Genomic DNA, 15,967 nt, shown 5'->3' on the forward strand with positions numbered 1-15,967 from the left:
CAATCGATGCGGCCGTTGTCTCGACGAGGGGGTAGAGAATTTTTCAGCGTTTAATTGAATTTGAACGACTCCGCGCCGCCACCGCCGTTGTAGGAAAGTGGAAAAACTTGTTCCGCTCACGCCAAGTATCAAACTTGAGGATCTGTAATAATAATGATAGTATTAATAAACGCTGCAGCGCATTTATGTATAGTTACGCGAGTCCGACCAGTATGAAAATGTAAACAAGGTGTATATAAACTTAATGGCATTAAACATAGTTCGGTCGAACAGAAACTCAACGCGTTTTTAAGTGCGCTCTCGAGTGGATATTACGTATAAAAAGCGCACGTGTACAACGTAGGTATTAAAATGTTTAATATGAATTATGATTGATAAACTGTAATAACGGCCTACACGGGGAGAGACTATAATATTACTAAAGTATAGGAGGTATAGGTACGTTATATTATAATATACGCACGTGCATTGGGAGACTTTAATGCCCTCGTTTTTATTCGATCTCGTTGTTCGTCGTATATTATTGTTCCGCGCGGCATAACTTTTCATAATATGTAATAACTTAGGTATAATATTAATGTTTTAATTAAAAAAAATTCAAATTTAATGTTTACAGAGAAAATCCTATAATATTTTATAAAATCATTAAAAAAATGTATTTAAATATAATAGGTATGTATATATTATGACGCGCCGCTTCGAAAACAGTAATTATTATTTGTTTATAAATTTATATAAATAACAACAAATTAAAACAGGAAAGCAGGAAAATACACATTCCTAAACGACATATTTTTACGTTATACAATATAATATAAATGTGTTATGCACATAATATATGAATATTGAATAATATGTAAAGATAATTCAATATAATATAATAAAATACAGATATATTATTATGTATAATGCATATATTATATTAAATGTATAATAATCTACCGATAGGTATAGTTATTATACTTATAAATAATAATTACGCTGTTTATCCGTAAAAATTCATTTTTCATTTAATATATTATGTCCCACTCGTCGTGTAAAAAGATACGCTGTAATCGTTGCTTACTTTCCATAGGTATACTACTTACCAGCTAACAATTAATGTTTTTACCCGACGTGTATATTATCACGCAGCGGGTATATAAATAAAATACGCAATCGTATAAATTCGAGACACGTAGTGTACTGACCGGTGCCGGCTCCCAACCGTGTTCAGCAACATTCGGTATTTTGTTATTCCGTTCATTATTATAATAACCACGTCATAGATATATATACCATATACCTATAACACATTTTTTGGTGTTTTTTTTTTGTCTTCAACCGTTATTATAATAAACAAAGGGTACATAGTATACATACTATAGACATGCCTCTATATTATGCTAGTATATACTTTTTATCAAGGGCGTATTTAAAAATGTTAAATAGAGTAAAACGTAGATTTGTACAATAACACAAATAAATGCGGAAAATGTTGGGGGGGGGGAGGGGTTCAGAACCTAACAGACACTTGTAGCTTATTCCGAACACACAGGCGGCGTTCACCCGTTTACGATTTACGCGTATACCTATAATACTATGTAGATTTTAGGTAATATAATATATATATTCATGGGTAGGACATTATGTATTGTATTCAAGCATTGGGTCGAAAAGCATATTTTAGTTACCAAAATGGTAACATACAATAAAGATTGTGATATACTTATAATATACCCATGGTATCCTCATTGCTCACCAGTCACCACTAATAATATTAAATAATAACAATATATATTATGTAGAATTTGTAAGTTATAACTTTAAAACAAGATATGACAAGTTATGATGTTTACGATTTGCCTATAATAGTATAATAATATAGTTATTACAATAATGAATAAAACAAATAAATTATATTGAAGTTAATTGAAATAAATTTAATTCAAAATTTGTCAGGTATAGCGAATATTATGATATAACTAGACTCATTCATCACAGCTGTATATATAGGTACCTACCGTTTTTATATAATATTGAGCAAACGTATGTCCTATCCACGTGTATATATTATACAAAGTATGCGTATATGTATGATTGGGGAGGTTTTCAAATATTGTAATATGACGTGCACGCCATGACTGTTGCTATAATATATTACAGGTAGGTATGTCATTAAAATCGCGTGCAAAAATACGTTTTTATTGGACTTGGGTTTTTTAAGGTGAACGTTTATGATAAACATGATAATTAATAGCGTTCTCGTGGTCGGTAATCTAAATATTTATACAATACACAACATATAATAATATAATACCTATACCTACAAGCACGGCGGCGGTGCACAGCGCGGTGTCCGTCGTCCCACTCGGTTCCGGTCGGTGAGGTAAAAAAAAAAAACACCTAAATAAAATACCGCAGTAACATAATACATATTTTTTTATTTTATTTCACCATCGGTCGGCGGTTTGTGTGTGGAAGGAAATTTTTTAACGCGTTCGGCGCGTTTGATGTGCGTTTTTTTTCTGCACGCGCTCGCGACTTTGATCGTGTGACCGAGCTGCAGCGGTAATGCTATAATAACGCACGGCGTCAACGAAAACACACACACCCACAGCGCGTTATATATTACGTCCGTGCGGTATAGTAATATTATTATTATTATTATTATTAAAACACGCGTGCGAGATAATGTCGTATAACTGCAAAACTGTTAATATTACTATCATAAGAGTCTCGGGAAAATATATGACGTAAAGAAAAATACCGCCGCGCGTCTTTTATTCCCGCGGCTAATTCTCGCGGCCATAAAAACTCGCATTACTGTCGCACTACCGCCAATTCCGTAGAATTTATTTACCGCGTCGAACGCCATACCATCTGTCGGTCAGCCGTCGTCGTCGTCGCCGCCGCCGCCGCCGCTCGTGCAACCGCAGCGGATAGACGCGTGTAGGCCGCGTACGAAATTTCGTTAGAGCTTATAATGTATTATATTATTATTATAGTTATATATTATTATTTTATATATGCTCCGAAAAAGGTTTGAAACACTTAGTCTTAATAGAGACGTATGTAGGATGTTGATTTAATGTCGAACCGCTGCGGTAACGACCCGCGGTGTCCTTTTTTTAAAAGAAAACAATTTTATTCCACGCGTATAATATAATATATTGTAATGTTTATAGTGAGTATACTTATATGTATAGTATAATAACGATAGTAATAACAATAACGCGAGCGCGTGTGTTTGCGTGTAAAAAAATTAACTGCTAAACGGCGACTAAATGAATAAGATACTCTGCACGCCCACACATCTGGTCTTTTGAAAATCACCCGCCAGCTGGTAGGTAGGTATATTATACCTATACTTATGGTATAATATGTTATGATATGATTGTGGTAGGTACCCATGAAATTCGTGTATGAAAAAGTAATCATACCATGTACGAGTGGGTACCTATATAATAATTGCATAACTATCTCTGATTGTCGGTTAGCAAACAAAATTTCTATATTATAAATTGTATAGTGCGTGTTTACTTGAAATTCGTTACACTTATGATTGATCACAATAATTTCTAATGACATGATAAGTATACATTGTGTACATGACATCGATCTATACCGTAAATGTCCAAGTCGTCGTAAGTACTTATATAATTTACTAAATATTATAATACGTCGTCAAATAATAAAGTGCATAGTCGTTCAGTATATTTCAGCTAGTATTATAGGTATTTGTAGTGTATAGTGCACAATTTGTTGATATATTATTATGTAGGTACATCGATTCTTGATTTTTTTTTTGTATTCTCGCGTGATATAGGTAACGCCGTACAGACTTTTTGTTTATAACCTATGGGTACTGTGCGAATTTATATATATTTTTTCAATAATGTTTATTTTAATAACGTTTTGTAAATTAAATAACAAGCCCTTTTTAAATAATAGTTAAGGCGACGGGTATCATTGTGTTATTTGCAACAAAAAAAAATACGACTATTCTTAATTTAGGTGACGGCCACGTTTTTATGAAAATATCGAATAATAGACATACACCGGTATACCAACCTATACGTTATTATTATAGGCACTTAAACCAAACAAAAATATTTGGCGGCGCATCCGCTACGATGGGAGAATGCATCATATTTGGTTTTTTCTTTTACTATTCAATACAATAACTCTCGTTAACCACGCAGGGCAACTTTTGGAAAACGTAAATTTTCGCGATTGTGTTCCGAAGACAATCGCGGTTAAACGAACTCGTTTTGTTTTCTAGTATAATATATAATATTCTCATAATAATCACAGCACTGTTTATAATAAACAATCATCGAAACAACAGAACCACCGGCGCACATGCAGCGTAATATTTAATTATCAATGTGGGTACGTATTACTGCATAGGTATCGTGAATAATATACGTTTTAAACTCCATCCTTCGGACGATGTTTAGTATTGTGCTTATATTATATACCTACCTATATATTATATATATATATTGTCAAACTTTCATCATCCCCGGCCGGACTAGACCGGGCCAATTTCCCGATACCATCACCCGGAACACGCGCGTTGTTACTGTAATAATAATAATATTAATGTGTTGTACACACGTACATATTGTATAATGTAAGCAATATAATATAATATGTATACACTGCCTGCACCACCGTATAGTTGCCGGATGGTCCAATTTTCCACTCGAACGACCGCGTAAACGTTGTTGAATTATTGTCAACCGCCGTGTACGAATTAAAAAAAAAACTAAATAACACGACGACGGAAAAATAAAAAAAAAACAGATAAATAAAAACCGTATACGATCCGTAATAATAATAATAAACTGTCGTGTGTGTAAAGTGCGTATCGCGATCACACACACACACTCATACAAATAGGAACTCTGGTTGGGTAGCGCCGAAATAATGTACACATAAATGACGTCGACGACAGTAATAACAACAGCAACAATGTGCGACGGGGTGGGAAGGGGTTGGATATTAGGCATTATACGCATTATTCATTATACGCTGCAGTTGTGTTAAATGGCTATACATGCGCGTGCACAATGCACATATTATTATTATTAGGTATGCGTTTTACGTGCAACCGCGCGAGAGATGACTGGGACGCGCACTGCCGCCACTGCGCATGTCATTACACATTATTATTATTGTTATTATTACCTACGTTATAGGCGTAAGTATGATCGTAAAACGAGTAAAAAGTATACATGCCGATGACGGTCGTCGACGTAGTTTTTTAAATAAAATTTTGAATTATCCCGTATGCGCGCGCGCGCTCCCGGCTGTCGGCGGCGTCGGTGGTTATTTCGACTGTCGTTTTTGTTTTTTTTTTCACGGGACGTGACTCGGCTTCCGTCCTCGCCACTCGGCAGTATAATATTATGCGATTATAATATTATACGTACCTATCATTGTACGATGTACATATTATTATTATTATAACGTTTTACTGTCGTGCATTATGATAATAATATGCCCATCAGAGGTATATAATATTATAATAGTATGCTCGCGTAATCGATTGTATTATTTCGATATAATATATGTCGCTGACGTTTTGTATATATATATATTATTATATATTATACTGTTATAATAATATGTATTGTAATATATAGACCGTTGTAAGGCGCGCGCGCCAACCGGAGCGTATAATATTTTGTGCGACGAAGAATCGCGACAATAAGCACTCGGCGTCCTCATCGCATCCGTCATCTGTGAGATTATTCGAATTCGCGTTTGAGGGTGTGCGTTTTTTATTCAACGCCCACGCACTTTTTGGGGACATGCGCAGAGCGATTCGTGTATCGCGATCCGGATAATCTATACTTTTTTTAAATATTATTAAGCTGAAGAGTTTGTTTGTTTGAACGCACTGGTGAAAAACCGTACGCATGCGATGTATGTGACAAGTCGTTTTCTGCAAGTAGCAATTTGGTTACACACAAGCGGACGCATATTACATACTGTAATATGCGTAATACCGGATTGATCAAAGATATATTTGCTAATTTGTCATATTCATAAATAAAAACTACATTTTGTATGGTTTTTGATATTTGTAATACAAAGTGGTGTTCGATTTTCTATTTAAAATATTATGTTTTTGGATTTAAAAAATATTGTCAAGTTAAACATATCTGGGAACCCATCACACAGGGGCCTAATATGAACGAGTCAATGTTTATCGAATTGTAGTTTCAAAGAGTATCATTTGGGGTGTGATATCAATGCTTATATTTTACAATCAGTCTAGGATATTTTATATTATATTTATTTTGTTATAACTTATTATTAATACGGTAGTCGGTAAGTTGAATTAATATTATACAATTACAATAAAAAATACTAAAATCGTTATTCTTGGTGATTTAATATGTAATTTCGTTCAAATGTAAATAACTATAAAAAAAAAAAACTGTGGTTTTATATTTTTGGCTATAGAATAACCTATTTATGTGGAACCTTGTATAATAATATAATATTAATCATTATTATTCCATCATACACCGTCGCGCATCTTAACAACAACCAGAGGTCTAAATTATGTCTCCCGAGTTTGCAGGTTTGGCAAACCATCGTGGGGGATGCGCATACTGTATATACAATATAATAATGTATGACAAATTTTGGTCGCAGCCGCGACTCGCGCTGAGTACAGGCAGATATGGGGAAGTTAATTTTTTTTCCAAACTTTCGAGATCTTTATATTATATTAATATTATGGTGTAGAATCAAATAAAAGGTAAATCTATTATAGGATAATAATATAATATAACCATAATAATAATATACTATTTTCCATGATTCGGCTTCCGTCCGCGCACCGTCACTCGTCGGTACGTCACTATACGACGTACGTGTTTTATTAATACAAATTAATATAATGCTTTACTGTTCGCGTGTTTAATGATAATAGTATATGCCCATAGGTATAATAATGCTACCATGCTAGATGCTCGCGTAATCGATTGTATTATTTCGATTTAATATAATATTATTATTATTGTATTACGTCGGCGACGATTCGTATGTATTATTATTGTATTGTAATAATATAATGGAGACCGTCTATTATTATAAGGCGCGCGCCAATCGGAGCGTATATTATTTGCGACGCAAAATCACGACAAAGCGCGCGCCGGCGTCATCGTATATCCGTCATCCGTACGATTCGAATACGCGTCTGAGGGTGTGTGTGTGTTTTTTTTTCAACGCCCACGCACGTTTTTTGTGTCATGCGCACTATATATTATTACTGTAGAGTGATTCATATATTATATAGTTTACATGCGATCCGGGTAATGCGTATTATAATAATATTGTTATATGAGTTCGGATGTAATGAAGTCGGATTTTTTCCCAAACTTTATATTATAATTTTATAGACGTTACAGTTTGGAACAAAATAAAAGATACCTAATCTCAGGATAATATTATACTATTTTCCACGGTTATCATGGAGCGTGTGTTTGTCCATGTAAAATTCAAATGGGCGAGTGTATACATTTCGCCGATTGTTTTGTGTACAATATATAAAAATTCTTTACGTTTTCCAACGTCTAACGATTAGATTATCGCATATATAATATATATACTTAGATTATAGCCTATATAGGCTTATTTAACTGCATACCGCGGAAATCATAACAAAACAACATACAATTTATAATAATATGATCATATATGTATATACCTATTTGTTATCCTTGTGTTTCTTTTACTATATTGAATGGTACATTGTCCAACAAAATCGTTATAAGCTATAGTCGAACGTGGTTAACTCGAAGTTAAAGGGACCGGCCAGAAAGTTCCAGTTATTCAAGGATAATACGCTATTATAAAAAATTATAGGGACCGTGGAAAAAGTTCGACGTATCGACGAACTCAGGTTAAAGAAGTTCAAATTAACCGAGTTCGACTGTATATATTTCATGTTAGATCATTGAGAGGGTGGCAGTCTGAAAATCGGATCGTACGTACTGCTTATGTACCAGGTTTAGACCTTATTTTTAGACCACCCTAATGTACCTATATGTACCTATATATATATATATATATATATATATATACCTATACGTAATGCTACACTATACGCATGTAATGTATTATTATTAGACATACTCGTCGACTTGTCTGTCTGAGCAGCTGGGTCAAGGACGTGCTCACCCCTTTCGGCCGTCTTGTGCTCGTCGTTTGTAATATTATTATTATTATATTGTATATGATATACATAAACAAAAATGTCGAGTGGGCTCAGATCGCACTCGGTTCCGAATCCGAACACAATCGTTACATTGTTTGCGCGCCAACGACCGCTATACATAATAATGATAATAATATAATAATAACAATAATATGCATATAATAATATTATAATAAACGATTGCGGCGGCGGACTCGGGACGTGGGCCGTCGCCGCGGCACGTCGCGAGACAATGGCGCGCGCGCGCCGAGAGAAAAAATTCGCGACCAAAGCGCACATAATTATCATAATATACAATATAAATGTATGTAGTGCACTCGCGGTACTACCCGGCGAAGCGTCCCACATCCGCATTATACACAATAATATAATGTAATGCTCTGTGTGTTAATTTTTTTTTTGTCTTTAGCTTTTTCGAACTATTCATTGTCGTCCGCGATGGCCTACTCGAAATCGCGGCCAGTCAATCGAGACCAATTAAAACGAAAACGGTTACGAACGGATTATATATACTTGCCTGTGCAGTGTGGGCTGCATCGGTGAAACAGGCGTATAATTTGTCATTTTTTCTCTCTTCCGTCTCGCGGCTCGCGATAAATAATATAATATAATATATATATGTATAGGAAGAGCGTATGTGCTGCGGCAGTTTAATATAATCGTACTCTATATATATATAAATATATTATAATAGTGTTGGCCAACGACATCGTTTCTGACACCGATGTCATACGCGCGTACATTTTTCCGACACCGTAACCCTGCATAATATTAAACACACGTCGTATTGAAAAGTATTGCATTTATTAAATATTTATAAACAACATTTGAATTCGTCAATATCCTTATATTATTATGATCATCGCAGTTTCGTGAATAAGTACCTGCAATCGCCTATAATGATTTCCGATTTATTTTATCTTAGTCAATACGATCCCTGAAAATCAAAGTCAATCGCGTGTTGCGCGTCTGACGGATGAACATTTTAAATCGCCAAACCTGGCGGATCCATGTTATTGGTATATCTAGCTAACATTCGGTAAACTGGATCCTATGTGTATTTACAATTTCTAAAATGATATCGGATATTGTTACCTATTAGTCATAACTAGTGTAATATACTATAATAGTACCTATTTGGCTATTAGTATATATAGGTAGTACCTATCTATACGATCTGCAATTTATGATTATAATTTATAGCGTTTAAGAGTACTTTATACCTATGACAATAATAATATAATATAGCACCAAGCAAAATGGAAATTATGGCAACTTAAATGTTAATTCAAAACCTATTAGCTGTTACCATATTTGCAGAAGGATTTATATCATCGAGATAATGTATTATAGGTATCTTCTTTTTGCAAAATATTTCGTAACCCTGAAGTCACGATAGTCCGTCTTTGACTTTTGGTAATTTTAAGTTACCATCCCTGCAGACACGAGTATAGGTAATACAATAGAGTATATGGAAAATCTAAGGGGCTTTATAGTATCTTATATTTTCCAAAAACATATGACAGTACTTCGAAAACATTTTTCACTTAAAACTCGCGATCATGATAATTTAAATAATGCAATTACTTTATTTAAATAGTATATTATATGTTAGTGTTTAAGGTCTACTAAGTCTAGCATTTTAACCTATATTATACGTAACAATTTCAATTTGTCATCCTGATATTTTCCATATCGCTCATTACAATAATATTATACCTATAAATTATTATTCAGAGCTGTAGAGTTGTGTATCATTATATACACACACACACATATATATATATATATATATGATATACAGTATTCGCGGTACAGGAAAACGTTTTTAACGACGCGACTTCGAGTAGGTATGCATATATAATATAATAGGACCGAACAGTATGTTATACAGACATACAGTTATATATCGTTTGACGCGGCTTTCTCGTCGCACCTCGTCGTCGGATAATCATATAGATATGTACATACAGACAACCACACTTGATGCACACACACACACACAAATTGTAGGTACCTACATGATTGATATGAATCTCGCGAATGGAATGTTGTGGCGTCGATCGATCCGTATATTATTGCAATACCCCCGGGATAGATCACACATATAGAATGATAATATGCATGCGCCCAATGCGATTTACTAGTGTATGTAGGCATAGCCACGGGGACGTTTCAATATGATTCATTAAGATATTTAAATTGTCATAGGTTATAGGCGCATTTAGACACCCTCTCCCCCTCCAAATGTTTCAAAAAGAAATGTAAACTTATGTGTCCTAAATAAATTAAACGCAGTTGACATTGAGAAAAAATAGTAAACACTTAATCAAATAAATATATGTTTTTTATCCATTGCAGCATACAAAATACCATGGCCATTCGCAATAATTGTTCTGTTCTAAATGTTGAAAATTATATCTTAAAGTATTATGGAAATAGTCAATACATAAAACAATTTTTAGAAAACTCGAAGAAGAACAAAATATGAAATTGCTCAAGTTTCTAAGAACCAATAACTCTTCGTTTTAATTGTAAATAAAATTACAAGATAATATATTTACTATACATTGCAGCGCTCGCGTAGGTACGAAGTTATAACAATCAAGTAAATAATATATAGGGCTGGCCGTGTATATATATAACATTAACGCGACGACAACATTACTGCAGTAATCCTGCCATGTGCTCCTAATACGTGTCATAAAATGTAGACATTAATATAGTATAATGACTGTACCTATAGCCTAACTGTTAAACGTCATGATGCGTAATTTCGTATAATAATAACGATTTTACAAAAAATGTCGGTTAACACCTTTATCCACTGACCCCTTCAATTTTATCATCGTATATTATATAAACAACGTGTACTACATCGGTGTGATTTTTTTTGTTTTACAGGTGAAAAACCATACCGATGCACGTGGTCGGCGTGCGAGTGGAGCTTCGCGCGGTCGGACGAGCTGACCAGACACTACCGGAAGCACACTGGCGACAAACCTTTCCGGTGCGAGGTGTGCGAGCGGTGTTTCGCCCGGTCCGATCATCTGGCGCTGCACAAGAAACGCCATCAGCCCAAGAACGCGGCGGCGGCGGCAGTGGCAGCGCAGCATCCGCAACTGATGGACCATCCGTCGTCCAAAGGCGACCAACAGCAAAAGCAACAGCAACAGCACCAACAACAGCAGTTGATGATTTTAAACGGCGGCGTCGGAATGGTGCCCGCGCCAAAGGCCGGCGGAGAGTACGTCGTCGACGGTCAGCAGCAGCAGCAGCAGCAGCCCCCGATCTGCAGACAAATGGTGCCGGCCTTGTGATGATCATCGGTCATCGCGTAATAATAATGATAATAATTGATAATGTGTGATATTATACTATTGTTTAATATTGTTAAAATTAATATTATTTAATTGTATATTTAATATAATATACTATATTATATTCGTGACGACGGTAGGCGGCTGCGGTAGTTGACGAGCGGGCGCGATCGGGAGGAAACACTGCGACGACGAGGAGCGGGTGGGGGGAGGGATTTTTGTGAGTTTTTTCCATTTTTGTTCTTTTCGTGGTATTTCTGCACACGGAAACAAGCGCCTGTTGCTGCTGCTGCAGTTGACCCGTAGGAATTCGGTCGTCGGCCGTCGCACAATGACACCTTAACGAACGACTATTGTGCGCCAGAGAAAATAATAATAATAGTAATAATAATATATCATACAACTATCGCGCATGCATATTATTATTATTATCATGTGTACGCGCGTGTGCGCCATTCGAAAATGGAAGAAAAAACAAAAAGAACGGATAAGTGACGGACAAACGACCGCGACCTCGCCGCCATTTCGGGTCAAACCGCGTAAGTACCGTCGACGTGCAGTGTAATATCATCGGTTCTCCTATAAAGCAAACACTGGACAGCGGCAACAAATAATATTAATAATAATAATAGTAATAGTAATAATATGGTACCTGTATAATAATAATATATTAATATAATGCTGCAGTTTGTATAGTAGCCCACACGCGCGCGCTCGCGAACTCTGCGCACACTATTAATAAATAATAATAATAATAATACACATTATTATACAATAATGAAATCTATCGTTTCTCGCCTTTTTTTCACCTCTCGTCCGTTATTACTATTATTTATTTATTTTTTATTATTATTATTTTCATTTTTTTTTTTTTGTAATCGTCTGCGGTCGTGTGATTAATGATCCGGTCGTGTCCTCCGGCTGCGTCGCGCGCACAATACTAGGCTGATTAACGGAATGATTGACCCGATTCCCCGCTCTGCATAGATCCCCCGAGGGGTCCCGCGCCCCCCCCCCCTCTCGCCGACACTCGCCCTTCATTGTACTATTTTTTTTTCGCGATTCTTAGCCTAAATTTCTCGACGACACCCAATATCATACTTGTACATATATTATAATATTATAAGTGTCCTCCGCCCATATCGACAAAACTGACAACACTCGCTGATAATATATTAAACATAATAATATAATCGGTGTGTATATTATAATACAATATATATACATAGTACCTACCTAAACGAGACACGTATCATGTGTGTATATAATATATATAGTGTTCGCAGTCGGTATCTGATAATTTCTCCAACAAGAAACATATTATATAGACGTTTCGTCGTGTTTTTTTTTTTAAACTTATAGCGGACGCGAAGTCACACAAACAAAATTCACCGTCCTTGAATTTTATCGTAATAGATATAATTGAGCGTACATCGCGACCAATATGTTCCAATTTTTTCCCATTTTACCGGATAACCACTGTCTTACGCCAGTGACCACCGCCGGTTTATGATCGATTATACCGGGAGTGTATGATAAAAAAAATATATACTAGTAACGTTAATTATTTTAGATTTAAAATTTCAATTTGATTATATAATTATTATTGTAAAATATATTTATGATAGTTAGAATTACGAATTTAATGATACGTGTACATAAAATAGTCGATAGTGAAACACATTTCCTCGTATGTATATGAACAACAATTATTATTATTACTATTGTATAAGAATATACCTAGTGGGATAAAAAATGTATAATATTTTTGTTATTTTGTTAAAGTTTTTGTAAACACGTCCTAATTAATTAGAGATGCATATTATAAAAAATGTTTACGTTTAATATTATTTATTTCAAACTCTCTTTCTTATATATATTATATTGTCATCTTAGTTTAACGATATAAATATATTATGTTTAACTAAATAATCTATTTATACCATACATCTCGAAAATCACTTAATTATAGTTATGTTGCACACGACTTTAATCATTTTATTCTTCTCATTGCGTATATAAGAGGATAAACCAAAGATTGCTTCCAAGCATTGTTGTACTTTTGGTTTCGTCACTGAAAAACTGTACCTATTTGTAAACCCGTTTTATCATTTCATTATTGTCTTTTACAGAAAATATAATATTATAATAGCATAATAATCCTAACCATTTTATCATATATAAGCTTTCGAGCATGAAATCAAAATAATTTTTGTTTAAAGCGTGTAAATCGCTTGATCTCATTAAAACCAAAACCAGTGATATAAAAAACGGATTTAAGCGAATTTTTTGTACGTATCAATATCATAACTAACTACCCATATAATAATATATTGTTTTTAATGTCGAATTTTTACCACGCCCACAATTTGCTTTTAATCATTTAATTTATGTTATACATATTAGTAGATATATATTACACTTTAATAGCTGTAATATTTAACATTTTGCCAGTGACATAGTGGATTACAAACATTAACGGCATTACGTTTAGAAATTGTACAAAATACGAATTTAAGTTGTCTAAATTATTTTGTTAGAATTAATTTTTTATGATCATTATTTGTTTTTTTTTTAATTTGTTAAGTTACTGTCCGAGGGTTTTATCCACCCTCGATATACCTATTTAGCAAATATTATTAAAATCTATTTTGTTCTTACTCGTTGTTTGTTACCATATTAGCATTATTATTACCTAACTCTATTGCATAATATCCTTTTCGTATACAATCACCCTTGCACACACGAAAAAAAAAAAGACAAGCGAAATGGAACGTCGAACATGTGGTCGGAACGTATAAACATATTTTACCGTTCCGAATTGTCCATGTGTGCGCCATGGGCCAGTGAAGTAAAACGGTTAAAATCGGCCTCGATGATCTAAACTCGCAGCAATAACATTATATTAGTTACCCTTGTATGTTGTATCATGTGAAAATATATACTATACGACTTAACGGTAACGATTTCAAAATAAACGGCTTTCATGCGACGACGGCAAAATATGGAGATTAACGGGGGGGTTAACATGTATTTTGTAAACAATTTACATACAACACACCCGCCGCGACTGTTTACAATGGGAGACATGTAATATAAATCTTTGTGCACACGATTTAGCCTGTGCGCAGTATGCCGCGTGTTATAATATGTATATGTAAAAAATAAATAAATTCCAAGTGCTGTGTAGAACGACACAAAAACCAAAATTAGGTATAAGCGTCTGCGGAGGTCACAAGTCATTCAACGGAGCCGAGTTAATACGGTGTGCCTGCGTAATATTCGTTGTCGACCATATTATTATATAATAATGTTGTAATATTTTGATAAACGATATTAATCGTTAATGGTTACGGTAAACAAAAATAACCGAACATGTTTTAGGTAGGGATATCTATAAAAAATGATAAATCGTTCATTCATTTATTGACATAATGACATAGATATGTTTTTCGTGTCATTTTGATAAGTAAAGCACATTTTATTTTATTTAAAATAATAAAGAAAACCTATATTTGTCCGGTAATTATATTTGAGCTGTAAGGCAAACCAAATTTGGTGGTTAGGTAAAGGTTCACCTATTGGCTACAGTTAATTTAATATTTATAAATCTGTATTTATGCACGCACGAAATTTGAGCCCTAGAACTGCCCCTGCGAGACAAGTCAGAAAACGAATACGATAACGTCATAGCATAATACCTGTCATAGGAACACACAAACGCACAAACATACGCAAATATAACTGTGCACGTTTTATGTAAAAATTAATAATAAATATGAACGTTCGTTGCTTAAACCGATCATCGTTTTCGCACGCATAATATTATTTATTGTGTTCGATTTGCGAGGGATATGATGCACCGCAGACAAGTCAGAAAACGATAACAGGTGACTATATGTAATATAAATATTGACTAACTAATGGAAATTATATCTGCAGATCTGCCGCGGCGTTGTGAAATTAATGAAAAAATAAAATAAAACGATATCGTAAGCGAACTTACCTATAACCTATGGCATATGAGCGTAAACCAGGTGCAGGATATCTGCAATATGTACGCGAGTTACGTCAAAAAGTGAGCGCGTTCGGAGTGTGAAAGGTGATAGATGAGAGCAACCTATAATAATGTGAACTGTTACGACTGCTAAAATCCAAGTGTGTGAAGTGTTTCCGAGCTATTTCAAAAATGGTCGGATTGCCGCATATGCCTTTTTAAGTCACAGCGGCGAGGCGTTATCATTATTTTTGGATCTGTGTGGTGCGATAATATTGAGCAATTTTCCCGGTCGTTAAATTGTTGATTTGTTCCCGATTCGCTATAAATCAACCGGCGTTAATCGTTATTTTACCATTTACAGACGGATGTCTTTCGGGCGCAAACACTTCAGAAAAACACACAAAAAGAACCGAAAATATTACGTTA

General features: G+C 34.6%; 1 protein-coding gene across 2 annotated transcripts in view; it reads left to right on the top strand.

Moving 5' to 3' along the window:
• LOC100159231 (Krueppel-like factor 4) overlaps positions 1-14,203 on the top strand; it is a 100,685-nt gene extending 86,482 nt beyond the window's left edge. For both annotated transcript variants that reach the window (XM_029488282.1, XM_001944998.5), the window contains one exon: positions 11,126-14,203. In XM_029488282.1, coding sequence (XP_029344142.1) covers positions 11,126-11,541 — 416 coding nt within the window. In that variant the 3' untranslated portion in view covers positions 11,542-14,203. The remainder of the gene's footprint in view (positions 1-11,125) is intronic.
• The last annotated feature ends 1,764 nt before the right edge of the window (positions 14,204-15,967 follow it).

Source organism: Acyrthosiphon pisum, chromosome A1, assembly GCF_005508785.2.
Source record: "Acyrthosiphon pisum isolate AL4f chromosome A1, pea_aphid_22Mar2018_4r6ur, whole genome shotgun sequence".
Classification (NCBI taxonomy): Eukaryota; Metazoa; Arthropoda; class Insecta; order Hemiptera; family Aphididae; genus Acyrthosiphon; species Acyrthosiphon pisum.